Source organism: Mustela lutreola, chromosome 4 (genome assembly GCF_030435805.1).
Source record: "Mustela lutreola isolate mMusLut2 chromosome 4, mMusLut2.pri, whole genome shotgun sequence".
NCBI lineage: Eukaryota > Metazoa > Chordata > Mammalia > Carnivora > Mustelidae > Mustela > Mustela lutreola.
This window is the reverse complement of record NC_081293.1, coordinates 180,758,633-180,786,238: the sequence shown is the minus strand read 5'-3', so window position 1 is coordinate 180,786,238 and position 27,606 is coordinate 180,758,633. Positions and strand designations below refer to the sequence as shown.

The 27,606-nt window shown below is 41.6% G+C and overlaps 1 protein-coding gene and 1 long non-coding RNA gene across 2 annotated transcripts in view; one reads left to right on the top strand and one right to left on the bottom strand.

The window, feature by feature from the left end:
* Window positions 1-1,184: 1,184 nt before the first annotated feature.
* LOC131829769 (uncharacterized) lies at window positions 1,185-7,835 on the bottom strand. The gene is made up of 3 exons (XR_009352988.1): window positions 7,656-7,835; window positions 3,383-3,483; window positions 1,185-1,341 (listed from the first exon to the last, which is right to left on the bottom strand). It is a non-coding gene; the product is annotated as an uncharacterized LOC131829769 (long non-coding RNA).
* Window positions 7,590-27,606, top strand: part of CEP41 (centrosomal protein 41) — a 47,900-nt gene continuing 27,883 nt past the window's right edge. The window contains exons 1-2 of the mRNA XM_059171870.1: window positions 7,590-7,728; window positions 22,215-22,278. Of these exons, the coding sequence (XP_059027853.1) occupies window positions 7,696-7,728; window positions 22,215-22,278 (97 nt within the window). The 5' untranslated portion in view covers window positions 7,590-7,695. The remainder of the gene's footprint in view (window positions 7,729-22,214; window positions 22,279-27,606) is intronic.

Genomic DNA, 27,606 nt, shown 5'->3' with positions numbered 1-27,606 from the left:
AAAAAATACTGGCCATTTTATCTTAAAATATTTCTTTTGCCCTATTGTCTATCATCTTGATATTGTCCACAGCTCTAAACTCTATCTTTGGGGTGCCTAGGTGGCTCAGTGGGTTAAAGCCTCTGCCTTTGGCTCAGGTCATGATCCCCGGGTCCTGGGATCAAGTCCCGCATCGGGCTCTCTGCTCAGTGGGGAGCCTGCTCCCCCTTCTCTCTCTGCCTACTTATGATCTCTGTCCGTCAAATAAATGAATTAAAAATATTTTAAAAAAATAAATTAAAAAAAAAACAATCCTCTATCTTCTGTACCCTCCTTCCCCATCTTTTTCTCTGTGTTTCGTTTTTGATGATTTCTAATGTAGTATCTTTAAGTTCATGCTTTTGTCAACAGTATCTAGTCTTCTGGTGAACAAACTACAAGAATTCTTCATCTTTGACATTATATATTTTTATCTCTATTTCCTTTTTATAGTTTCCATTTTTGTGCCCCAGTTCCCCATATGTTCATACATGTTTTCTACTTTTTCCACTAGACCTTTCATATATTAGCCATACTTATGTAGAAGTTCCTTTCTGATAGATCTTTATTGTTAAGATCTAGTTCTGTTGTTGGGGCGCCTGGGTGGCTCAGTGGATTAAGCTGCTGCCTTCGGCTCAGGTCATGATCTCAGGGTCTTGGGATCGAGTCCCGCATCGGGCTCTCTGCTCAGCAGGGAGCCTGCTTCCCTCTCTCTCTCTCTCTGCCTGCCTCTCTGTCTACTTGTGATTTCTCTCTGTCAAATAAATAAATAAAATCTTTAAAAAAAAAAAAAAAGATCTAGTTCTGTTGATTGTTTTCACTTGATAAGCTCTCTCCCCATTTTTATTATCTTTTTATATTGTTATAATTTGTCACTGAATGTGGAACATTACATGCGAAGCCAGTAGAGACTGAAATCAATAGTGTTTATGCCTGGAAGTGGGCTTGCCTCTTCTGTCAGGCTATTATTGGACCATAGGGAGGGGGGTTAGGGTATAAGGGGTTGAGTTAATCTAGCCAGTAGTTGACCTGGTTTGAGCTTAGCTATTGAGGTCCTTACCCAACACCTCGTGCACCTCGTGCACCTCGTGCTTAGTGTGGTAGGGAATGGGTTGCTGGAGGGTTTTTCTCAATACTCTACCATTGGCTTTCAGCAGTATCTGCATATTTGCACCACTCCGTGGGGTTTCTCTCCACAGTCTTGCCTTCTCCTTGGCAACAGACTGCTTGCTGCTTGTTGCTAGGCTGTGTTGGAAGGCAGGTTGTGGTCCTTGATTCTCCTGGAATCAGCCTCAGTCTCAGGCAAGTCCTGTGCCTCTGGGCCTGGAGAATAGGACATTTTCAGCATTACTCCCCTCCTCCCGTCACCTCCCCAGTGGTGACCAAACTCTGTCTTGTGTCTTTGGTGGGCCTTGGGAAGGAGAGAAGTACCTGTTTCTCTCCCAGTGGTAGTCTACCTCTGCTTCAGTTGGTGCAGGTTCTTGGACCCAAGAGGTTTTCATGATCACTCTACCCCACTCCAACCACAGAGCAGACAGTTTTTGCTTCTATCCTTATCCCCGAAGTAAGAGATATCTTCTGGGTTCCTGAGAGTGAGAAGAGTGAGAAGGTTCCTGCCCTCCCCCAGATGCAGACAGATTTGTTCCTACCCCTCCCCTGGGGACAGGAGGGTCTGCTTTCCCTCCCCCAGTGGCTTAAGACTTTTTGGCTTTAATAAAAGAAAGGTCACAAGATATGGGTGATTTGTGCCTGTCACCTACATCAGGCTGTCACCTCCTGTAAACCTATACCACCAAGGGGAGGGGCTCTCTCTGGTCTCCTGTCTCCCCCACCCCACATTTTCTTTTGAGCAACCAGTTACACTGTGTAGAAGACCTTGGAAATGAACATAAACTTTCCTTGTGTCTGTCACTCTGAATGAACATAAATACATAGAGATACAGACATAAATCTGCCTACCTACCTACCTATTTGGGAGAGAGGAAAAGATATTTATTTTAAGGAATTGGTTCATGCAATTATGGAAGCTGGCAAGTCCAAAATCTGAGTAGAGCAGCAGGCTGGAGACCCAGGGAAGATTGCAGCTGCAGTCTAAAGGCAATCTGCTGGCAGAATTCCCTCTTCCCCAGAGAATTTGAGTCTTTTTCCCTTCAAGTCTTCAACTGATTGATAAGGCCCACCATATGATGAAGGGTAATATGCTTTATTCAAGTCTACTGATTTAAATGTTAATCTCATCTATTAGGCTCCTGGGTTGGCATAGTCACTTAAGAGTCTAACTCTTGGAGTGCCTGGGTGGCTAAGTGGGTTAAGCCTCTGTCTTTGGCTCAGGTCATAACCTCAGGGTCCTGGGATCAAGCCCCGCATTAGGCTTTCTACTTGGCAGGGAGCCTGCTTCCTCCTCTCTCTCTCTCTCTGCCTGCCTCTCTGCCTACTTGTGATCTCTCTCTCTCTCTCTGTCAAATAAATAAATAAATCCTAAAAAAAAAAAAAAAAAAAAAAAAAAAAAGAATTTAACTCTTGTTTTTGGTTCAGGTCATGATTTCAAGGTCATGAAATTGAGTCCCACACTGCTCAACACAGAGTCTACTTGAGATTCTCTCTCCCTCAGCCCCCATCCCCAAGCTCACAAGCATGCACGTGCTCTCTCTAAATAAATAAAATCTTTTTTTTTTTTTTAATGTTAATCTCATCTAAAAAGTACCCATAGAAACATCTAGAAGAGTGCTTGACCAAATATCTGGGTACTGTGCCTAGCCAAGCTGACACATATAACTAACCATCACAGGCTCCCAGTTGTTCTAAACTGATCCACTAGTCCAAATTCAGCCTTTAGGAAATTGTGAAAATTTTAGCTTGATTTCTCATAGTCAAATCTATCACACTCACCTTTTTGCCGGTGCTCTGCCAAATGAGAAACAGCTTGTGTGTCCCTTTTTCTCCTTAGTTGGGCTTGCCCCTTTTTGGCATTTGGTTATGTGGCTGCCTTGGGATCTCAGTTCATACATTCAAGAAAATGTATAGATTTTGTAGATTATTCACTTTTACGGATAGGAAAGAAATAACGTCCCTACAGGTTTCTACATCTTAAATAAAAGCAAAACTCTCACTAATGTTTGCTTGTCTTTTACCATGGGTATGATCTTGATTATTTAAAAACCATAAAGGATAGGAATGATAGCTTGGTTTTATATGTCATATGTTGGTGGCCTATGGATTTCACATGAAAACCTAGGTTTCTATATTATTCTGAAATTCAATTTTATTCTGAAAAATGGACATCTGAAATACTTGATCCACATTTACTGAACTTTTCATGGGCAGGGGGTCTCCAGCTGCCCAGCATGCCAAGTGACACAGGTACCTCACGGCTGACTCCTCCTTCCCACCGAGACAGAACATTCTGAGATTCAGGTTGGCTCCTCAGAGTCCTCTTGGAATGAGAGTTGCGGCTCTATATATATCCTAAGGTAGAAGCAGAATATGGCATGTGACAACTGAATGGCCTGATAGGATCACAGTGGGTGAAGAAAGTCTTAGATCTGCTGGGCAGGGACATTGTACACCCTTTCTACAAACAGCTGGGCATCCTAGGTGGCTCTCAGAGGTGGCTGCAGAACTCCACATGTGGGAATGCCAACCCCATTATGTAAGCAAAACCAGGATGCCAATATTTTGTTTCACCAGAAAGCAACGTCCCCAGTGGTGATCCCTGAGAAATCCTGGGAGGTGGGTATTAATTTCCTGGGAAGGGCTGTAGGAATGGCTGGTGCCTCTGGGCCCAGGCCAAGCACTTCAATTCTGGCCTAAGCTGGACACAGGCAAGGGTCAGCCCTCCACTCAGAGGCTGGTGTGCTACTCCCTTGGGGCACATTCTACCACCAGACAGAGTGACACTAAATTGTTCCCAGGACTTCAGGGACTTTCTCCCAAGGTAGGGTCTGTCTGGGGATTTGTGGGTTCACTGCAGCAAGTACAGTTCCATTTCTTGGGGACAGGGACAGAGCCCCAGAACTGGACTGGATTGGGCAGAATTCCTTCCTTAAGAACCTAGAAGTCCTTTATTTAGGGAGCAAAACTAAATAAAGCCAAGGAAGGGAGCGGAGGCCTATTTCTGAGAAGCAATGTCATGAGACAGATCTGAGGGGAAGGTGCTGGGCTCCCATCAGCAAAGGCTGAGAGCTGAGGGTGAGGGGGGTTGGAGAGACAGTTGGATGGCATGAGGCCAGATTCAGGCTGAAGATGGGTCCAGAGGGTTTTAGGCTCAGAAGAGAATCCGACTGCAACACCTACGTGCCCACATGGTTTCCCAGGAAGGGAGGCTGGGGGGGAAGGGATAGACCAAGTACAGCAGACCTAAAACATGAACTACTCTCAAGCCAGCTCCACTTAACCTATCTGGGGCTCCCACAAACTCTGCGGAGACTGAAATCTTTTTGGAACACCTACAGGGTTAAAAAAGAAGACATCAAACAAATGGAAGTTCACAAGAGCACTTCTAACTTCATGAAAAATAAGATTAATCAGTGGAAGCAGGAACTTTTAAAGAAAAGAATCAGAACTTCTTCTCTTACAAACAAAGCTTGAACCTCTTAGCAATCACAACTCTGATTGCAAGGATCTCACTCAAGTGCCTGGAGGGTCTTTTACTGCCAAGAACGGGAGTGCTGGAGCACTTCACAGAGCAGAATTACGCAGAATTCAGCTCAGGTCTAAAACCACCCAGACAAAGACCACAGACCATTTTCAGGCTGAAATCAGAATCAGGCTTTTTTGTGTCTTAGAAGGAGAAGGCTTTTTACTAAAGTACAAAATTAAATTCACAGTCACTGAAGGATATCTGCAAAATACACAGAAGTGTAAAGAATTTTAAAAATCCACATCCCATCATCCAGAGACGGCTTACATTTAAATTTTTCTTTTCAATGTTTTCTGTGGATACCTTTATGTTTCTCCACGCAAATCAGGATTATTTTAAGTAAAAAATTATTTCCAGCACTTCTCTTTTATATCATTCTCCATAGCCTTAATTATTCCTTGAAACTTACTTTTTAATGGTTCCATAATTTCACTTTTTGTGGATATGCCCTCACTTATTTTAATCATTTTTAAACTGATGATTATTTAAGTTGTTACAACTTTTCATCATTTTAAAAAGATCGCGGTAAACATCTGTGGGTGTAATCATTGCATATCTCTCTGATTATTTCCTTAGAAGACATTCTGAGAATATTAATATTTGAGGGCTTCTTGACACCTACTCTAAAATTACTTTTTAAAATGGTTATACTTCTTTACAATCACACTAACAATGTATGCGCATGCTTATTTCATGCACTAGCCAATACTGAGCATTATCATTTTAAAAAGAGAGAAGAACACAAACTTTAGTCCATTTGTTAGTTGAAAAATGAGATCTAGCTGCACGGTATTATATTTCTTTCATTATTAGTTGGAAGTTTCTTCATATGTTTATTAAATGTTTTTCTTCTATGAATTATCTTTTTATGACAGTTATCTATTTTTCATATTAGCAGTACGCACCTTGCTTTAATTATGAGGCAGTTTTGCTACATACCCAAAAGGAATCTTGAAGGGAAATTCATCATGTTAAAAGCCTTTTGATTTATAGCTTTAAGCTTTCTAAGGATTCCACCGAGGCAAAATAAGAAGTTCTTCTACAGCAGAGCCTCTCAAGGTGTGGCCCTTGGACTCCATGCATCAGAATCAAAAAGTAGGAGTGGGAAACATGTATTTTAAACCCTAAACCCTCACCCTAGACACACAGAATCAGCATCTCTGATAACTGGACCCCCAAACCCACATTTCGGTAATCTCTCTGCATGCTTACAGGCAGCCCAAATTTGACAACCAAAATGAGTACTGAGACGAACCTGATATTCCCGTACCCTCTGGGGAAAAAAGGGAAACGACCATATAGAGAAGTGAAGAATGGAAGTCGAGCTTCTTACTCCAGAAGGATTTGGGGTCTTACACTTTCTGTTCTTTTGATTTATTGACCTCCATTGTTCTTTAACTTGATTCATGCATTATCACTCATCTACTTGGTCCCGACATTGGAAAAATTATAGCCATCCTTGATGCCTTCCAATTCTTTGCACTCCTTACTTCTTTGCACACATATAACTGTTCCTTTAAACTACACATGCTTTGAAAAATATTTTTCTCTTTTTACTACCTTTTAGTTTAGTATCCTATTCTCACTCTCTCCTCTCCTGTTTATTCTATCCATCATCTCCATCATCACCCCACCTCCACACCACACCAGTAAGTATTCCTTCTAAGTAGCAAGGTGTCCAAAAGCCTCTGAATAGTAAGATATCCTCCCCACCGCCCCTCTTCCTATTTTTTGCAGCCTCTAAACTCTACCTCATTCTAGTGGAGGGATGAAAAACTAGTAATTTTAGAGGGATTAAAGGATTGGAGGACATGAGGGAAATTCGGACAATGAACATGCAAGAGACAGCTGTGGCCAGTTTAGACTCCTGGAGGTCAAGCAACACCATTTAAGGTGTGGCCCTCTGGGTGGGAGGCTGAAGTGTCTGAAAGGACAAGGGCATGTGAGGCTACGTTGTTGAATGGGTCACCGGCACAGACCCTGCTATTACTCACAAGCAGAGAGCTAGGGAATATGAACAGTTCAGAGTAACCTTTCTCCATTCCTGGAAAAACAACTTAGAGCAAAGGACAAAGGGTTACTGTGTTGTTCTCCCATGTCAAAGTAAATAATTTTGTTGGATTTGGTGGGACATTTTGGAGCCAAAGTCAAACTGTGTGTGTGATAGTCTTGTAAAGGTGCTAGGACTTAATTTTCAGATCTGGAATAAGAACAGGTGGCAGCTGATGGCAGGAGTCACAATGGTTTCCATGACAACGGGACTGGTTCTTAGTCATCCTCCCATCCTCCACAAAACCAACTGCAGCTTTTCTCATAAGGTGCTTATTAAATATCTGTTAAATGAATGGTGAATCACAGAATGGTGTGTGCGCTTTGCAATTAAGGCTGCCGTTCCCTAGCTAGCTAAAAAGCTTTTAAAGCTACAATAATTACTGTATTTACCCATGATATTTTGCATAATTTGCATATTAACTTAACCCGAAAATAATAAACTAGAGATTCCCATTCTTGCTGAACCACTCTGTCTCAGATCTTTTCCCTATTGTAGAAGTAGCCCAGATGTTTGCTTAAGATGGCCTCAGGAGGGGAGGGTGCCCTGTGTCACATATGTGCCTGCACACTACCTAGAAATACTTGTTTCCCCCTTGAAGTCCCCCTCCACCGCCTTCTGCTCTCCCGCCCTTCCCACTCCCTGGGCTCTGCGCATCCGCTTACGCGCAGGCGCTAACCTACCCCTCCCCCCGCATCCCTCTTCCCGCGCTCAGACAGCAGCCGGCGGGGACCCGCGCAAAGCACAAAAGGCTTCCGCAGCTGGCGTCCCTCGTTGCCTGTGGCAACCATTGAGCGGCGCTTCGCTCTCCCTTGACCCCGCAATGGCAGAGTAAACAGGGCCTCCATTGGCTGGCCGGAGAAAGAAGGCCAATCGGAGTAGAGGTTGTAAGGAGGCGGCCGAGAGAGGTTGTTGGGGGGTGGGTAGGAAGCTAGGGTTAGAGGCTACCGGTGAGGCTAGAATCCCAGCGTGGTCGTTTGGAGCAGATATGTCTGTCCGGAGGCACATTGGGAATCCTGAGGTGAGGGCCAGGTCCGGATCGGAGAGCCGGAGGGGGCGGGCGCACCGGAAAAGGCTCCACGTGGCCGGGGAAGAGCAGCTAGCGACTTCCGCTGGCCGGAAGGCGGGAAGCGGCCGGCGTGAGGAGGGGTCTGGAGAGCGCAGGGAGGCGGGGCGGGCCCGGGGGACTCGGAGCTGAGGCCCGGCGGTTGTCGCCCAGAGCCGCGAAGTGCGCGAGGACACAGCCCCTTCCCTCAAAGGGCTTCCAGTCTAGGCGCGGCAGTTGCATAAAATAATGAACACCTGAATGAACGCCCGGAACACGGAAGGAGCAAAATCAGGAGCAGCCATCATTTCTGATTATGGGGATGCAGAAGAGTAGGAATAAGCAGATCAAGCCATTTGGAAAGGACACAGAATTTGACCTTCGTTTACCCTCTAACCGATAGGACCTTGAACTTGGTTCCGCCTCTAGTGCCCCGCGGTATTTGTGGCCCCTTAGTTTCAACAAATGTTGACTGGACTCTTAACATGGCAGCAGGCGCTAGAAGCACAGAGTAAGACAAGGCATTCGCCCGTTAGTAAGTTCAGTCTAGGGAGGGAGACTTGGAAACCATTTGAATACAGCGTGGTTGGGGAACAGGATGCGAGAGCACAGAGACGAGTGAGGGAAGGAAGCGTCGGTCCTGGCCATGGTCTGAAATGGCGAGGTGACTGGGAGTGGACAGTTAGTTCCCTGTAGAGAAGCTGGAGTCAAGTCTGGAAGGGTCTTCCGGGCCTTTATACCGAACAGGAGTTGCAAATTATTTCATTTCATGGTGGTTGGCTGTGAGCTATGCGGAGAAAGTTGTGAGGCTCTGCAGGGACAATACCAGGATCGAATATAATCTCTATCATGAAGGTGGGGGAGATAGATGGGGAGAGTGGCCGTTTGCCCCATATTTATCTTGCCTGCTGGACTGAATTTGAGAAGCTTTTGAGGATCTTTCAGTAACTGAATGATGTGGTCAGATTTGCATTTTAGGCAGACGACTGTTAGCCACATCGTGGAGTTGAGGAGGCCAGGACAGGGGTAGGCAGATGGGTTAGGTGGTATTTACCATATAGATCTAAAGGAACGTCATGGAACATGGGACAGAAATGAGAAATATTTAGGTAGTTAAATCATTAAGACTTCATGATTAGCTTTGAGAAATGAGAGTGGAATGGATGACTTAGTTTCCCAGCTTGGGCTACTCAGCAGTGCCCATGCCATTGATGAGATCAGGAATGTGGGAGAGAGAGGAGTGTAGGGGACCAGAGCTGGGATGCTCTGTGTGGTCATACATTTGTGTCCTAGAGGAAGATGTCCAACTTCCTTGTTTTAGTGGAGCACATTTTCCAGTAATTTCTTGGAAAAAAGTGCATGAGAAATAACCATTTTTTATTTCTTTCTAAAATGCTAAGCATGTCTGAAAACGTTATTCTGCCTTCACATTTATTTGCTTGCAAGTTTGGTGGAGTATAGAATTCTTAGTTGGAAACCATCAGCATTTTGAAAACATTGCATTATAGTTTTCTAGCATCCACTGTGGCTGTGGAGAAGTCCAGAGCCATGCTGTACCTTTGTACTTGACTTGATTTTTCCTTTTTGGAAGCTTGTAGAATTTTCTCTATGTTAACAGTGTTGTGTTTCACAAAGATACTCCTTGCTGTGGGTCTCTTCACTCGTTTTGGTAGGCACCAGAATTCATGTCTTTATATGCTGTGAAATTCTGCTGAATTATTTTGAATTATTTTGTTGTTGACTTCACCCTCCTATTTTCTCCATTCTCTCTCTCTTATTTATTTATTTATTTATTTATTTGACAGAGAGAAAGAGGTCACAAGTAGGCAAAGAGGCAGGCAGAGAGAAAGGTGGAAGCAGGCTCCCCGCCGAGCAGAGAGCCCCATGTGGGGCTCAATCCCAGAACTCTGAGATCAGCAGAGGCCTAACCCATTGAGCCACCCAGGCCCCCCTCCATTCTCTCTCTTTTTTTTTTAAAGATTTTATTTATTTGACAGAGAGAGATCACAAGTAGGCAGAGAGAGAGGAAGGGAAGCAGGCTCCCTGCTGAGCAGAGAGCCGGATGCGGGACTCGATTCCAGGACCCTGAGATCATGACCTGAGCCGAAGGCAGCAGCTTAACCCACTGAGCCACCCAGGTGCCCACATTCTCTCTTTCTTAAATTAATTATATTTTCATGTCGCTTCTATAAGACTGGTTCTCTAATTTTCTTAAATTTTATTTCCTGTTTTCCACATCTTTATCTTCGTCTTTTTGCTCTCTTTGGGAGATTTGTTTATTTAACTTTATCTTCTAATCCTATTTAATTTCTGCTGTTGTGTTCTTAATTCTTAAGACCTGTTTTGGGCTCTGATGTCCTTTTACAAAAATTTTATTTTGAAATAACGATAGATTCATAGGAAGTTGCAAAAATAGTATAGTCCCATGTACCTTCACCCAGTTTCCCCATTGATTATATTTTATGTAAGTATAATACAATATCAAAGCCATAAATTTGTACAATTTGACATTTGTACAATGTGTATATTATTCTAGGCTATTTTTTCACATGTGTAGGCTTAATATAATCAAGGTTTCACATGTTTAGATTTATAATCAAAATACAGAACTATTCCATTACCACAAATAGCTCCCTCATACTGTCCCTTCCTAGTCATTTCCATTTCCTCTACCTCACCATCCTAGCCCCTGGCAACCACTAATGTGTTCTCCATTTCTGTGATTTTGTCATTAGGAATGTTACATAAATGGAATCACATGATATGTGACCTTTTGAGATTGGCTTTTTTCACTCAGAATAATGTCCTTGAGACACACCCAAATTGTGGCCTATAGCAGTAGTTCATTCCTTTTGTGGCTGATTAGTATTCTGTGGTGTGTATTTATAACAGTTTGTTTAACCATTCAACTATTATAGGATATTTTGGTTGTTTTCAGTTTGGGGCTATTCTGAATAAAGATATGAACTTTGGGGTACAGCTGTTTGTGTGGATGTTAATTTTCATTTCTCTGGGATAGATGCCTAGAAGTATAGTTTCTAGGTTGTATGTGAGCTTACATTTAGTTTTTTAGAAACTACCAAACTATTTTCCAGAGTGAACTGTACCATTTTACATTCTCATCACCGGTGAATGAGAGATGAGTTTCTGTACATTCTTGACAACATCTGGTATTGTCAGTATTTTTTATTTTATTTTAGTTTTTTGTGGGTTTTTTTGTGTGTGTTTTTTTGTTTGTTTGTTTGTCTTTAGGGAGGGAGAGAGGAGGAGGGAAGGAGGGACTGAGGTTGAGGGAGAGAGAATCTCAAGCACCAAGCACAGAACCCAGTGTGGGACTTGATCTGATAACCCTGAGATCATAACCTAAGCCAGAATCAAGAGTTGGACTGAGTCACCCAGATGCCCCTATTTTAGTTGTGTGTGTGTGTGTGTTTTATTTTTAAGATTTATTTATTTATTTATTTGCCTGGGTGGCTCAGTTGGTTGGGCAGCTGCCTTCGGCTCAGGTCATGATCCCGGCGTCCTGGGATCGAGTCCCACATCGGGCTCCTTGCTCAGCAGGGAGCCTGCTTCTCCCTCTGCCTCTGCCTGCCATTCTGTCTGCCTGTGCTCGCTCTCTCCCCCTCTCTCTCTCTGATAAATAAATAAAAAATCTTAAAAAAAAAAAAAAAAAGTAATATTTATTTGACAGAGAGAGAGAGAGAGCATAAGCAAGGGAGCAGCTAGCAGAGAGAGAGGAGAAGCAGGCCCCCAAGGATTAGGGAACCTGGCATTGGTCTCTATCCCAGGACCCCGGGATCATGGCCGGAGCTAAAGGCAGTTCCTTAACCAACTAAGCCACACAGGCGCCCCATAGTTGTTTTAATGGGTATACTGTGACATCTCATAATGGTCTGAATTTGTATTTCCCCAATGGATACTGAGGTTGAATGTCTTAAATTTTTTCATGTGCTTATTTGCCATTCATATATCTTCTTTAACAGAATATCTCTTTGTATCTTTTTCCTAATTTCTAATTGGATTTTTTTTACCGTTCTTTTGGTCTGTGACTATATAAATATAAATTATTGCCAAAGCAGTGATCATTATGGTTATATTTGCTTTCTTATTATTTTTTGTTTTTCTTGGAGTTCCTATCTACCTTTATTTTTTATTCTGTATTATTCCTAAATTTTTATAAATAATGTAGGAAAAATTTCCTACATCACAATGTATCATTTGTTTACAGTTATCTTTTCCAAAATGTTCTCTGTGCATTTGTGTGTGTGCATGTAGAGAGTTTTATTTTGCAGTTTTCTTTTACCTAAGTGTTAACAACATCATATATATGGCTTTTTGACTTACTCTTTGCACTTAACAATAAGTCTTGGAAATCTTTCCACATCAGACAAATAAAGGTCAACTTAATTTTATTTAACGAATTTATTTATTTGTTTGACAGAGACACCAATCAAGAGAGGGGACACAAGCTGGGGAGTGAGAGAGGGAGAAGCAAGCTCCCCACTGGGCAAGGAGCCTGACATGGGGCTCAATCCCAGAACCCTGGAATCGTGACCTGAGGCAAAGGCAGATGCTTCAGGACTGAGCTGCCCAGGGGGCTCTCCCTGCAACTTAATTATTTTCTTGTAACTCTTACATAAGTACTTAGTATTGTTTTAGAGCAAAAGTTTTTTTTTTTTTTTAATTTGTGTTACTTGTTAAATTTTAATGTTTTTACTAACAGCATTATGAGATATAATGCACCCATTTAAAATATATAATTCAGTAGTTTTAATATATTCACAGAGTTGTGCAGTCATCACTGATCAGAATTTTCATTACACCAAACAAATTCTATAACCTTTAGCTATCCTCAGTTTTCCCATTGTCTCCCCCATCCAGTCTTGACTATCACTAATCTAATTTGTCTGTCTATTTGCCTTTTGTCTACATTTCATATAAATGGAGTCATGCAAAATGTACTCTTGTGTGACTGGCTTCTTTAACTTAGCACAATGTTTTAAGGTTCATCCAGGTTATATCATTGTATTAGTACTTCATTCCTTTCTACTACTGAATGATATTCCTTAACATAGACATACCTATTTTATTGACCTGTTCTTTCTGATGGACATTTGGATTGTTTCTGCTTTGGAGCTATTATGAATGATGCTACTATGAATATTCATGAACAAGTTTTTGTGTGTGTATGTGCTTTCATTTCTCTGGTGATAGTTTTGGAAATATTTTTCCCCCTGCATAGTTAATTTCTTTCCTCTTGCTATTTTTCTTTTCATTTTGTTAGAGATTAATATTAGTTATCTCGGGCTGCCGTAACAAAATGCCACAGACTAGGTTGCTTAAACAACAGAAATTTTATTTCTGGCAGTTTTGTGGGAGTGCTGGGAAGTTGAAGATCCCGGTGCTGGCCAGTTTAGTTTCTAGTGAGAGGTCTCTCTTGCCTTGCTGATGGCTGCCTTCTCACTGTGTGTTCCTAGATTTCTTTCTGTGTGTACTTGTACAGAGGGGGAAGCTTTTCCATGTCTCTTCCTACTGCGCTTGTGCCCCACCCTTATGATCTTACTTAACCTTAATTACCTCCTCAAGGCCCTGTCTCCGAATACAGTTACACTGGAGATTAGGGCTTCAACATGACTCAAAAATATAAATTAATAATTTAGGATTAAAAGAAGCCTCAGAACATTGCTATGAAGTGAAGTGAATTGCTGTGAATTTTGGAGGTCCACAATTCACTTCACTTCATGGAAACTTAAACAGGTGATTGGAATCTGTATATTTGAGAGGAGCTTTCTTTCTTTTTCTTTCTTTTTTTTTTTTTTTAAGATTTTATTTATTTATTTGACAGAGAGAGATCACAAGTAGATGGAGAGAGAGGCAGGCAGAGAGAGAGAGAGAGAGAGAGAGAGAGGGAAGCAGGCTCCCCACTGAGCAGAGAGCCCAATGCAGGACTTGATCCCAGGACCCTGAGATCATGACCTGAGCCAGAGGCAGAGGCTTAACCCACTGAGCCATCCAGGCGCCCTGAGAGGAACTTTCTGACGGTGAGCCTAATTACAGGAAGATCTCACTGGGCCATGGTTTGGGCAACTATCCTCCCAAATCTGTACCTTCAGCTCTTTCCTCTTAGGCTGGAAATTGTCCTCAGAGAATTCCTTCAGTCTCCTGAGAGTAAAAGCCTATCTGAATTCCTGGAGGAATTAGGGCTAGGAGCTAAATCTCAACATTAGTATGCATCATTCACTTAATACCCCTATTTTCAGTAATGATATCTCTGCCTTTCTCTGTCTATAGACCTCCCAGTCCAGAAATCCTTCTCAGGGAATAAATCTATAGAGAGCTACCATGGGGGGGGGGCAGTCACCCAGTAGCACGCAGGGAACAGGAATTTGGAGATCAAGTTGCTTCTCAATCAGCCTTCAAACGATCTTCCTTTTTTGAGCCACTCCTTCTGCTCCCCATTTCTGGAGGTGCTTGAGGCTGTCAATTCCTAAGACTTTTAAGAATTGTTCTTGGCTTTCCCTTTGACTTTCTTGAATCAGTCAAGTCATTTTCACTGTTGATCCGCTTTCTAGAATTCAAAAATCTATTGCTGTCACTTCTCCCACTCTCTGGTTTTTTGAGCTTTATGTCCTTAAAATAGAAGACAAAATTGAGGTTTTGGAAGGAAGTGAAATTAAATGCATGTGTTCAGTATGCTGTCTTCACCCAGTAGTTCATGATCTGTAATTATTTTATTTGTAATCTATAATTATTTATTTGTTTATTTCTGGCATACTTACAAGAACATAAACTAGGGTCCTTGTATGCATTGTCCCACTGCCTGGCATGCAGTAAACATCTGTTGAATGAGTAAATGAATATATGCCTGAGCTGGGAGAAGTCGTCAGGCCATGGTTCCCTATTTGGATATCAAGCATATAAATGGAATTAAACCTAAGTGTTTGGCTCTCAGAGAACCTATAGATTGAGAAGATGGAATCCTGGGGATCACAGTGTTTAAGCAGCTGACAGAAATGATCCTTGTGTCATTGGAGAATCGGGAGAGCGATATCCCTGAAGCCACGGGAGTGGAAATTGAAGAAGGTGGGGCTATATACCAGTGTCAAATGCTACCGAAAGGTCGAGTGAGTTAAATAATGGAAAGTCAGCATTATATTCAGCAATTAAGGGCTCTCTGATGCTGGCTAGCTACCAGAGGAACCATAGTAGAATGTTGGGGACAGTAGCCATGTTGCAATGGATTGAGGAATACCCAGAAGGCATTCCAGTTATATATTGGAATATGTATTCTGCTTATATATTGACTTATCATGAATCACCCCATGTTTAGTGACTTAAACTAATAGTCATTTTATTATGATCTCTATGGTTCTGAGGGTTGACCTGGCTCAGCTAGATGCTTCTTATTTGGGATCTCATATGGTTTTGCAGGCAGACAGAAGCTAGGGCTAGACTTTTCTTGAAGGCTTCTTCATGGCTGTTGTTACAGTCTGTTGGCAAGGACCTCAGTTGGGGCTGTCAACCATACCACCTACAAATGGCCTTTTCTATGTGGCTTGGCTTTCCTGACAACATTGTAGTTGAGTTCCAAGAACAAGTATCCCAGGAGAACCAGGTAGAAAGGTATTGTCTTTTATGATCTCGCCTCAGAAGTCATAAGGCAGCACTTTAATCATAGTCACAAGCCCATCCAGATTCAAGCATGGGTGTGGAGGGTGCGGGGGGAAATAAGGGGACATTGGCCCACCCCACCATGGGAGGAGTTTCAACATCACAGTATAAGTGAGATGGGAAATTCTGTTGCAAACGTCTTGAAAAACACAATCAGCCATACGGAGTAGTTGCTAACAAAATGGGGTTGCTACATGTGCATACAGGGTCAATCAAGATTGGTGTTTGAGATCAGTAGAATTGGACCAGATTAAAACTGCCATTAAAAAAAATGCTCTCTTTTCAAAGACCTGTATTAAATGTAAGATTGCCTTAAATGAGACTCTTTTCAAGATTGAATTCATTTCCTTCATTTTAGGGACCCCCTGTCTATTCAAAGGAGATAAGTAGGGAAATTCTGAGCAATAATGGTATTTTTTAAAGTCCTTTAAACATAAATCTTATTATATATGTTGCAGTTGAAATACAACCAACCTTGTGAGTTTCATTTTGAGAGAGGTGAGAAGTCAGAAAAGCTCATTCATGTTTAAACAACTTGAGATTCAAACAATCTCACTCATTTTTTAGTGTTTTGCTTTCAGAAAAATCCCATTGTTGACTTATCATTCTTCTCCCCTCTCTAACATCTATGCATTCATAGAGCCCAGTCTTTCTTTGCATGTATTAGTAATTGGCCAAAATACTCTTGCAATGATGTGGCTCATAGCTCAGTATTTTTGGTACCTTCCATTGTCCTCAGGACCTCCTCCAGACCCTCAGTCTACATTCAGGCTTTTCTACTTCGAGTCTGCATGTCCACGTCCCACCATAAGCACAGGATTTCATATACCCATGGTTCTTAACCCTTTTTGGGTTATAAACCTTTTTGAAAATGTAGTGAAAATCTCAGACCCCTTCACCAGATGAATGCACATTCACAAAATTTTCATAGTTTAATAGGACTCATGGGCCATCTAAAACCCACTGGTGGATCTGGTATCCAGAGCCCCTGGAACAAGTGGAAGTGGGCAAGCTCTAGAGACAAACTACCCAGTTTCATTCCAGGTTCCACCCTTCTCACCAGCTGACTAACCTCAGGAAGTCACTCCATCTCTGTGTCCCATTTCCCAATATGTAGAATGAAGATAATACTAAAATCTACATCAGGAGTGGTTGTGAGGATTAAATGAGATAATGTAGGTAAAATGCTTAGTCAAGTTCCTGATGACATGGTTAAGTCTCAGCAAATGTTAGCAGGGATTATCTCCATTGTTGTTGTTGTACCTTCTCTAGCAAATCGAACAATGTGGGGTTCTTTCAACATGCTTTTAAAGTGGCTTTACTGCTCTAATTTTCTCCACTTGGAATACTTTTTCCATCCTTCCCCCTTGGCTTTATCCATAGAAGTTCAACCCTTAAAACCCAGTTCCAGTACCATTTCTTCCACAAAGTCTCGCACCCCCAACCCCCCCACCCCCACCCCCACCCCCGTATGTGGGTTCCTAGGGCATCCCGCTGTGCTGTTCAAGGCTCAGAGCCAATGCATCCATTAGGCAGTCCTTACTGCTCACACTGGTGGGAGGCCCTGCAGCAGGTACAGAGATCCAAGAGGTCAAGCCATGTCCCAAGTGCAGGAAGTGAGGAGTGTAATTCGTACAAAGTGCTGTGACCATCCGGGCAGGGAAGAGACTTCCATCTGGCTGGGACCTTCAAAGGAGTCTGCTTGGAAGATACATCTATGCTGGGTCTTGAAAGACAAGTAGAAGTGATGGATGGCATGGGTAGACAAAAAAGACATTATCTTTGGACCCTTTCTAGGGATCTAAACCCTCAAAGGATCTTCGACATTTTCCATTGCTCACTGATAATACCACAGACATGAACTTTCTTAGCCTCCTCCATCCCCCCGACGAACTTCATCATGATTACCTATCTGATATCTTTATGTTAAATACATATCCAAAGCAGAACCTTCCACCTGGGCTCTGGGCTTCATCCTTTCCCGCTCCCTCCTGTCCATTTCCAACCCCTCCTATCTAGCCTCTAAACATCCTTAAATCTCTCCTTTCTTCCAAAACAAAACAAAGCAACAACAAAAACTAATTCCTTAGCAACTCTCAAGGAAAAAAAAAAAAGGCCATCTGGCTACTATCTTCTTTCCTCCCTCCCCGTCTCATACAACCTGCTGTTTTTGCTTCTGCTTCTGTCAATTTGCTATAACCTCAACCACCAGGGTCGTCAACAATGTCCTGTTTGTTCAATCCAAATTTGCTTTGTTATTCTCATACTTGACCTGCATTCTTGCTGGCTTGTTCATGTTTGACCTCTTGTTCTCGGACTTGACAGCATTGATGACTCTTGATCACTCCCTTCTTCCTGAAACTCTTCTTTAGTTTTCGTGACCCACTTTCTTCTGGCCTCTCATGAGTCTCATGCATGGTGCTTTTTTCTACCTGACCTTAAGTGCTGGGGTTTTTCTTCTCCGTCTTACACAATCTCTGAGGGTGATTTTGTCTATTCGTATGGCTTCCTCTGCTTCCTATATGCCAACAACCCCCAAGTCCTTTTCTGCAACCCCAGATTTCCCTCCTGATCTCAGACCCAAACAGCCAGCCCACCACTTCCATTTTGGATGACCTACAGACATCGCACACTTAACATGCCTCAATAGGAAAAACATGTTTTTTTCAATATATGCTTCCCCCTTAAGTCCCTTTTCTGGGGAATGATAATCACTGTCATCCCCTGTTACACCAGTCAGTTTTCAATCATAGGATTTTACGTCTTTAAAAGATTTCTTGAAACTGTCTCTTCTTTGTCATCTCTACTGTCACTCCCTTAGCACCGCAGACGTTTCTTAGAACTACCACCCCTTAACTTATCTTTGTGCCTCTATCCTTGATGGCGGCGATCCCATTAGTTCTCCAGAATGCTAACAGTGTGAGATTTCTAGAATGGAAGGATGATCCCATCACTTCTCCTTAAACTGTCTTCAATGACTCCCCAATCATCTGTACTGGGGTTTCTCAACTTTGGCACCAGTAGCATTTGGGGCCAGCTCCTTCTTTGTCGTAGGGGACTTCCCTGTCATTGTGGGATGTTTGGCAGCCTCCCCGTTCTCTACTCAGTGGATACCAGTAGCACCTCCACCACCACCCCCAGTTCTGACAACCTAGAATATCTGCAGACATTGACAATTGTCCCCAGGAGCAGGGGGAGCAAAATTGCCATTTAAGAACTAGTCAACTACAGGAAAAAAAAAAAATCTGGGTTTCTTAGCGTGGATACAAGGCCCTTGAGAAACTGCCCTCCCTGCCTCTTCAGTCTCATCTGACCCCATGCTGCCCCCTGTGCCCTGGGTCTACCCAGAAACCCTGCTGCTTCCACCCACTACTCCTTTAGCTTGACTGATTTTCTTGGCCATCAGATTTCGGCCCAGAAGTCACCGCTCAGGACATGGTTCTTGACTCTTTTAGTCAGGATCGGGAACTGATTCCGCAAGCTCCTGTCCCCTGCTTCCCTCTCCTTTTCATCATGCAAAGTGGGGTTTCTCTTTGTTGGTTTATCTTCCTTCCCAGCACCACTGAGAACTGGATGGCTGTGGTCCTCAGTGCAGGAGCTCACTCCTCCAGTTAATGTTGCCTGAATGGTTAGTGCTCAATAAGGCTTTGTTGAATGAATGAATAGTCCTTGAAACAGCTTCTTTCCTCAGCTCTTTCACTTTCTACCATTCCATCATGTTTATGTAATTTAAAGAAGCCAGTTGGTCAGTAGGTCAAGAAATAGTCACCCCCCACAAAGCAAGAATTTTAAGGAAAAAAGTATGGCAGTTCCATAAAAGCTATGGCAGTCTGCTTAGAGTGAAGCACAGTTGTACGTTGTAGTTGGCACTAGAAAGTCAGGAACAAGAAGTGGTCCAAAATGGGAAAATGGAAAAGAGACACTGCATTTTTCTACTGCAGCATATGGATTTCTCATTAGTCTCTGTAAGGGAAAACCGGGGGCGGGAAGGGCCCAGCGACTGCAGCTGTCCACACTCTCTCCCCCATCATTCTGCTGCCACCACACCTGGTCCCAGGAGACACCCTCACTTCTTAGCTATGTTGGCTTAGGTATGGACAAATCCCCTTGGTTCAGCACAGACTAGCCTGGAGTTTTTCAAAAGACACTTTGCTAGGAAACTAGTGGAAAACAAAACTAAACAAAAGTAAAAACAGGAAATAGCATATAGAAATTATGAAAGTACAGAGTAACAAACAAAAATAAAATTAAAGAAAATCCCTTAGCCTAAGATAATGGAATTCTACTATTAGCTTTTCTTGACTCAGTTTACCAGATATGTGATTTTCCTGGCTTTTTAGTTTGCATTTTTGGGTTTTTTTGGTTTGTTTTGCTATGATATTGTTTTCCTCTGGGGGGATCTTATTCTAAAGTTCCCCTTTTCAGTCTTTAGATATTTCCCTTCTCTCACTTAAGAATCTTCTGTTTTCATCTAGGAAAGAGTTGGAATCGATGTCAGAGTCAGTTTCTCTTAAAGACAGCAGTTTGCTGGTCAGAGGGAGACTGAAGTTTTCCAGTCTTTCTCTAGGGATAAAATAGCTCAGGGGTTACACGCATGCGCGCGCACGCGCGCGCGCGCACACACACACACACACACACACACACACACACACACATCTGAGGCCCAGTGCTAAGTGTTCACTTGCCTGGAGTGAAATGGAAAACACAGACAATGTCATGAGTTTTTTAATAACACTTAAAGACCAATCTTTTTATTCTGGGATTTTTTTTTCTTTCTTACATTTTAGGTATTAAAACATCAGATGGTGGTTATGAGTTTTGTGCTTTCTTTTTAATGTCCTTTCTTGGCAAAATTAAATGTTGATTTTTCTCTGTAGGTGCCCCCAGTTTTAAAAAAATTCTTCCTGGTCTCTGAAATCTAAAACACTGGCCAGCAGGACATGCTGTAGCTAACTACGTTTTTAAGAGCAGATGATTCGGGTTTTAAAGTTTGGTGTTCTCCACCCGGTTTTTTCTTCTTCTTTCTTTCAGCTGGTAGAGCAAGTGACTCTTAATCTCGGGGTCATGAGTTCAAGCCCCACATTGGGTATAGAGATTACTTAAAAAAATAAATAAATAGGGGCACCTGGGTGGCTCAGTCATTAAGCGTCTGCTTTCGGCTCAGGCTGGGATCGAACCCCACATCGGGCTTCCTGATCGGCAAGAAGCCTGCTTCTCCCTCTCCCACTCCCCCTGCTTGTGTTCCCTCTCTCACTATCTCTCTAAGTAATTAATTACAGTAATTAAAAATAATAATAATAAAGTTTGGTATTCTCTTCCAAGGAACCAGGGGATTACTATAAGATACTATAAGATTTTATTTATTTATTTGCCAGAGAGAGAGAGGGGGAGAGTTCAGCCGGCAGAGGGAGAAGCAGGCTCCCCACTGAGCAGGGAGCCCAGTGCGGGGCTTGATCCCAGGACTCTGGGATCATAATCTGAGCCAAAGGCAGTTAGTTACTTAACCAACTGAGCCACCCAGGCGCCTCTATACTCTGCATTCTAGATACTCATTTGTTGACTGCCTATCAGCAAATGTGTCCGCTGTGTACTAGGTTCTGGATGAATACAGATTTGAGGAAATCTAGAGAAGCAGCTCAGGTTGTAAACAGGGATACAGGGTACTCTGGGAGCCACGGAGAAGAAATGCCTGATTCCACCTTGGGTAAGTTTGTGGTCAAACTTACAGTGGAAGTAAGTTTCTACCTAAGGGCAAGTCAAGGAAAGGCATTCTAGGCAGACATTTGTTAAGCCTGGAGACTAAAGTGAGTGCCGCAAGTTAGGGGAGCTCTCGGGCAACATCAATAAGGGAACACGTGCAAGAGGGGCGGAAGATGAAGCCAGAAGTGTATTGGCCAGTTTCAGTTTCCTATTCCACAGCTGCCTGTGACTGAGCGAATGATGTTCTTTCTTGTAGGCCAGGAAAAGGCCCAAGCAAGAAAGCTGTATCTTGAAGTGTCAATTCACCAGCCTTCCCTCACTTTGATGGCTTTCACCAATACCCCTGAAACTTAATATGCATAAATGTCTTGTGCTTGGACTTTGAGTTCACTCCCAGAGTACAGGACAATAGCCATTTTTGGATGACCACAAACTTACCCTGGGCCGTGAGGAGCCTCAGCTGCCCCAAGAGTGGACACCATTGTAGTGACATCTGTGGAGCCTCAGACTCCAGGCAAGCAGCAGGGAGGACTGCCAAACCAGGTCCTGGCCTGGCAGCATCTGGGCACAGTGCTCAGGTCTGGGTCCAAGTGCTACTTTTCAGGGAAGAGATGGATAAAATCTGGAGGGTGTCCAGGGGCAATGGCCTAGAAATCATCATACAAAGAGTAAAACTAAAAAGAAGGGTGAGAGAGCTGCCTTTAGTTATTTTCACAGATTTCTTGAGGCAGGGGTGGAGGGGGGGTGTCTTATTCTGGGTTGTGACAGTGGATTGGATGGAACTTAGAGGGAGACTAATTTGGCTCAATGTCAGAAATCATCTTTAAGAGTTTTTCTTCACCCCCACCCCCAAATTACTCGTGCTATGAGATTATTTGGACCAAAAAAAAAAAAAAAAAAAAAAGAAATATTTTGATAGAAACAAGATAACCATCTTCACCTGTGGAAATGTTGTCATGAAGAGTTCTTGACTGAAGGGACAGTTGGACCTCTAGAGCTCCTTTCTTCTTTAAATTTGATGAAATTTTATCATCCGTTCTACTTTTTAAATATATGATTCTCAGTTAATTGTGAATTTTCTTAATTTTTAGTATCTGACCAAAAGAATACCACAGAATCCACGGTATCAGCATATCAAGTCAAGACTGGATACTGGTGAGTAAATATTAGAAAATTAAAACTTAAAAAAAAAAATCCAATAACAAATTACTGTCAAGAAGCAGGCTGTTATTCCTGCTGTCAGTCAAAGCTCAAAGTTTCTCACATTCCAGTCCCATGGCCTTCCAGGTTCACGCTCTGTCTTTGAAAGCTTTTTTTTTTCCTTCAGATTATCAGTAAAAATTTTACATAACTTAGCTTCTTATAAATTGCAAAACTGATAAAAACCTTGTTCAATAAATTACAAGGCTGACGCTAAATAAATACCCCTAAATAAATAAATAAATAAACAAACAAACCTCTCTTTTGAAACACTTCAAGTATATTCCTTTAAACTTGGAATAATAGATAGTATCTGTATACACTTGTTCAATTCAGTACTTGCCGAGTACCAACTACATGCAAAGTTATGGACATAGAAAGATGAGTATAAATTGTGAATTTTGTGGTCAAAGAGCTTAACCACTCCCCGGGTCCCTAGTGGATTTGTAGGCTTTTGAGATTTTGATTTATTTGTTTCGTTTTTCAACCATTCAAAGTTCTTTGTGGCGAATCCATTCTATTGGGAAGGTTTTGCTAGTGGATTGGGGCACCACATGCCTTTGGCAATGCTGAATTTGCCACGGGTAACCTGAGGACAACCAAGAAGATATAGACAAGATATTGACTTGGTTTGAATCTCCTTCATTTTGTCTTTCCCTTCCTCCAGTCTCCTTCGAAATTACTGTCTTCCATTATGCAAGCTTGCTCATGTAAAATGAACTTCAATTGAATGTTTTAAATGAACCACCTTTGCAGATACAATTTCTTGGGACCTTTCTTTCAAACATTTCCAAGCTGTATAGATATTTATCCTTGCAAATATCCTGTTTGACAGTAGGTAGAAAATTTTATCTCCGTTTTTGAGGAGGAGGAAATTGTGACACAGAGATTGTGTCATTTACTTCAAGTTCAATGAAAGGAGACAGAACAAGGGTTTGAATGCAGGGTGCAGAAGTCAGTGGTACATCAGGAGACCTGGTGTGGAGCCTGGCCACTGTCTCTTCAGCCAGCTGCCCCAGCTTTTCCCTGAGCCTCATTCCTTCTACCACAAATGCCTTCAATTCCTCCATCTCTACCTGCCCCCCCCCCACCCCCTTAACTGTACCTGTGACCCACTCCTCTGGAATAAGCTATTCTGTGAAGGAAGCACTTTGGTTAAAAATGCTATATATTTTTTTCTGAGGGGTCCAGATAACATTTAAAAGGCAACTATAAAGGAATGCATTTCTTTTAGAACCTTCTTAAAATGAAAATTTTTTAAGAGCTGAGGTTTATTTCAGATATATAGGTTTGTCTGTATCTTCATAGATTTTTCTCCTGGAAATTGAATTGGGATTTGTGAATAAAAACCCATTTCTTTCCCTTCCATTCCTCAATTCCTAACTAAAATTTGACTTAATAATAAATAGTACCTGAAATTAATTTCCTCTTTTTTTTTTAAATTGAGATACTGAAATCTGCTTTTTGTAATTCATAGTAATTGCCGATAGCCTTTTATATCCCCAGATTTTTAAAGTAGTGTTTTGCTCATTAAACTTTTTATTTTGAAGTAATTATGGATTCACAATTTTAAGAAATCATGGAGAAAGTTCCCATGTACCCTTTACCCAGTTTCCCATAGTAACATCTTATGGAAACTATATAGTATAATAACCATGATACTGACATTGACACATACAAGTCTAAATTCAGAACATTTCCACTGTAGGGATCCCTCATGTTGTCCTTTTAAAGGCATATCCGCTTTCTACCCTCACCCTCTCCTTAACCCCTGACAACTACTAATCTGTTCTTCAATTATATGATTTTGTCATTTCACAGATGCTATATAAATGGAATCATACAATATGCAACTTTTTTTTTTAATTGGCTTTGCACCCTGCATAATTCTGTGGGGATTCCTTAAGGTTGTTGCATTTATTGGTTGTTGCATTTATTAGTTGATACTTTTTAATTTATTGAGTGGTATTCCCATGGTATGGAAGTGCCACAGTTTAACCATTTATCTGTTCAAGAACTTCTGGATTGTTTCCACTTTTTAACTCTTACAAATACAGGTGCTATAAACATTCATGTTTTGATTTTTGTGTGAATATAAGTCTTCATTTCTCCCAGATAAACGCCCAGAAGTCCAATTACTGGGTGAGATGATAGTTGTATTTGCAGTTTTTTAAGGAACTGCCAAACTGTTTTCCAGAGTAGCTAGACCATTTTACCTTCTTCCCAGCAATGAATGAATGCTCCAGTTTCCCAACATCCTAACCAGCATTTGGTGGTGTCACCATTTTTAATTTTAGCCATTCCGCTAGCTGAATAGTGGCATATCACCATTTTGATGTGTGTTTCCCTGATGGCTAATGGTGTTGAACAGCTTTTCATGTACTTATTTGCCATCTGTATATCTGACTCAGTGAAGTTTCTCTTCATGTCTTTTGCCTGGGTTCTGATTGGACTGTTTGCTTTTTAACTTGAATGTGGAGTGTTCTTTATAGATTTGAGCTACTGATCCTTTGTTGTTTGCAAATATTTTCTCCAGTCTATAGCTTGTCTTTTCATTTTTCTGGCAGGGTCTTTGAGGAGCCTAAGTTTTTAATTGTGGTGAAGTCCTGTGTATCAGGCTTCCTTTTCTGGATCATGCTTTTGCTGTCAAGTCTAAGAATTCTTTGCCAAGACTAGATCCCAGAAATTTTCTATCAAAGTTTTTTCCTAAAAGTTTTATAGTTTCAGGTTTTACACTTAAGTCAACAATACACTTTGATAAAATAAATAGAAAAAATAAGAAACAAAAAAAGAGAGAGAGAACCTGGGTCACTCATTTGGTTAAGCTTCTGCCTTTGGCTCAGGTCATGATCCCAGAGTCCTGGGATTGAGTCCTGCACAGGGCTTCCTGCTCAGTGGGGAGCCTGCTTCTCCCTCTCCCTCTGCTCCTCACCTCTGCTCCTGCTCTTGCTCGCTCACTCTCAAATAAATAAATAATAAAAATACAAAAAGAGAAAACAAAACATTTTGAGGTGATTACTGTATAAGATATGCAGCTTAGATCAGAGTTAACTTTTTGCTTATGGATGTCTAGTTGCTCTAGCTCCATTTGTTAAAAGCCTGCCTTTCCTCCATTGAATTTTGTATGCTCACCTTTGTCAGAGAACAGTTTAGCACATTTATGTGGGTCCATTTCTGGGTTCTCTCTTCTGTTCCATTGATCTATGTGTCTATCCTACCACTATCTCACAGGCTTGATTAAAATTGGTTAGACTGATTACTCCCACTTTCTTTCTCTTTACAAATTATTTTAGCTATTCCAATTCCTTTGCTTTTCCGTATAAATTTTAGAATAATCTCATTTACATTTACCAAAAAAGCATTGCTCTGATTTTTTTTTAAAGATTTTATTTATTTATTTGACAGACTGAGATCACAAGTTGGCAGGAAGGCAGGCAGAGGTGGGGGCGGGGAGGCAGGCTCTCTGCTGGGCAGAGAACCTGATGCAGGACTCGATCCCAAGACTCTGAGATCATGGCCTGAGCCAAAGGCAGGGGCTTTAACCCACTGAGCCACCTAGGCGCCCATGCTCTGATTTTGATAGGAGTTGCATTGAACCCATATACCAATTTAGGAAAAAACTGACATCTTTACTATGTCGAGTTTTCCAGTCTATTACTATAGTACACTAGTCCCCCACCCCCCTGCTGCCCCCCACCTTCCAGTTTCAGTTACCTGCGGTCATCTGCAGTCTGGAAGCAGACACTCCTCCTCCTGATTCATCTCAGAAGGTCAGTAGTAGTTTCATGCTACATTACAATGCCTATGTCCTTCACTTACTTCTCATCAGGCATTTTATTATCTCACATCATCACAAGAAGAGGAGTATAAGATGTTTTGAAAAACAGACTGCTTTCCCATAACTTTTATTGTAGTATGTATTATAATTTTCCTTTTTTATTATTAGTTATTGTAGTTAACTTCTTACTGTGCCTAATTTATAAATTAAACTTTATCGTAGGTATATTAGTGTAGGGAAAACAGTACATGTAGGGTCTGGTACTAATCTGTGGTTGCAGGTGTCCACAAGGGGGGACAAATTGCAGCATAAGTATCCTGTCTCTTAGATTTATATGTCTGTTAGATTTACACCTAAGTATTTCATTTTTTGTTTAGCAATTGTAATTGGTGTTATCTTTTTAATTTTGGTGTCATTGTGTTCATTGCTAATGTATAGAAATTACAGCTTATTTTTATATGTTTCTCCTGAATCCTAGGACTTTGCTAAATTCACTTATTAGGAAAGAGAAGAGTTTGTTTGTTTATTGGGGTTTTTTGTTTGTTTGTTTTGTTTTTTGGTTGGTTGGTTTTTTTGGTAGATACCGTGGGCTTTTCTCTGTAGACAGTGGTGTCATTTACAAAAAAGAAGTTTTATTCATTCCTTCCCAGTCTGTGTATGTGTTTTATTGCACTGGCTAGAACTTCCAGAACTATGTCAAATAAGAGTGATGAGAGTAAACATCCTGTCTTTTCCCTAATCTTAGGGGGAACGCATTCAGTCTTTCGTCATCCAGTATAACGTTAGCTGTATCTGACTGAAGAAGTTTCCTCCTATTCCTGTTTTTCTGAGAATTTTCCATCATGAATGACTATTAAATTTTAACAAATGGTTTTACTGCATCAAGTGATATAATTATATGATTTTGTCTTTAGCCGGTTAATACGGTGGATTACCTTGATCTGCAAATATTGTACTATTGCTACATCCATGGACCAAACCTCACTTAGTCATGGTGTGTACTTCTTGTTATATATTGCTCAGTTCTGTTTATTATTTGGCTAAAGATTTTTATGTCTATATTAATGATGTGCATTAGTTTGCAATTTTTGGGCAGTGGGGGGGCTGTCTTTGTCTAGTTTTAGTAGCAGGGTAATACTGGCATCATAAAATGAGGTGGAAAGTATTTCCTCATGTTCTATTTTTGGGAAGAGATTGTATATTATGAATTGTACACTTAAAAACGGTGACTTATAGTGGCGCCTGGGTGGCTCAGTTGGTTAAGCATCTGACTCTTGATTTTGGCTTGGGTTATGATCTCAGGGTTGTGAGATCGAATCTGGTATTGGGCTCTGAGCTGGTTCTGGAGCCTGCTTGAGATTCCCCCTCTCTCTCTGCTCCTTCCTCCCCCACCCTACTCCCACTGATATTCTCTCTTCTCTTGAAAAAAAAAAAAAAAAACCTAAATTAAAAGGTGACTTTTATCATATGTAAATTATACCTCAGTTTAAGAAAATAGCACACCA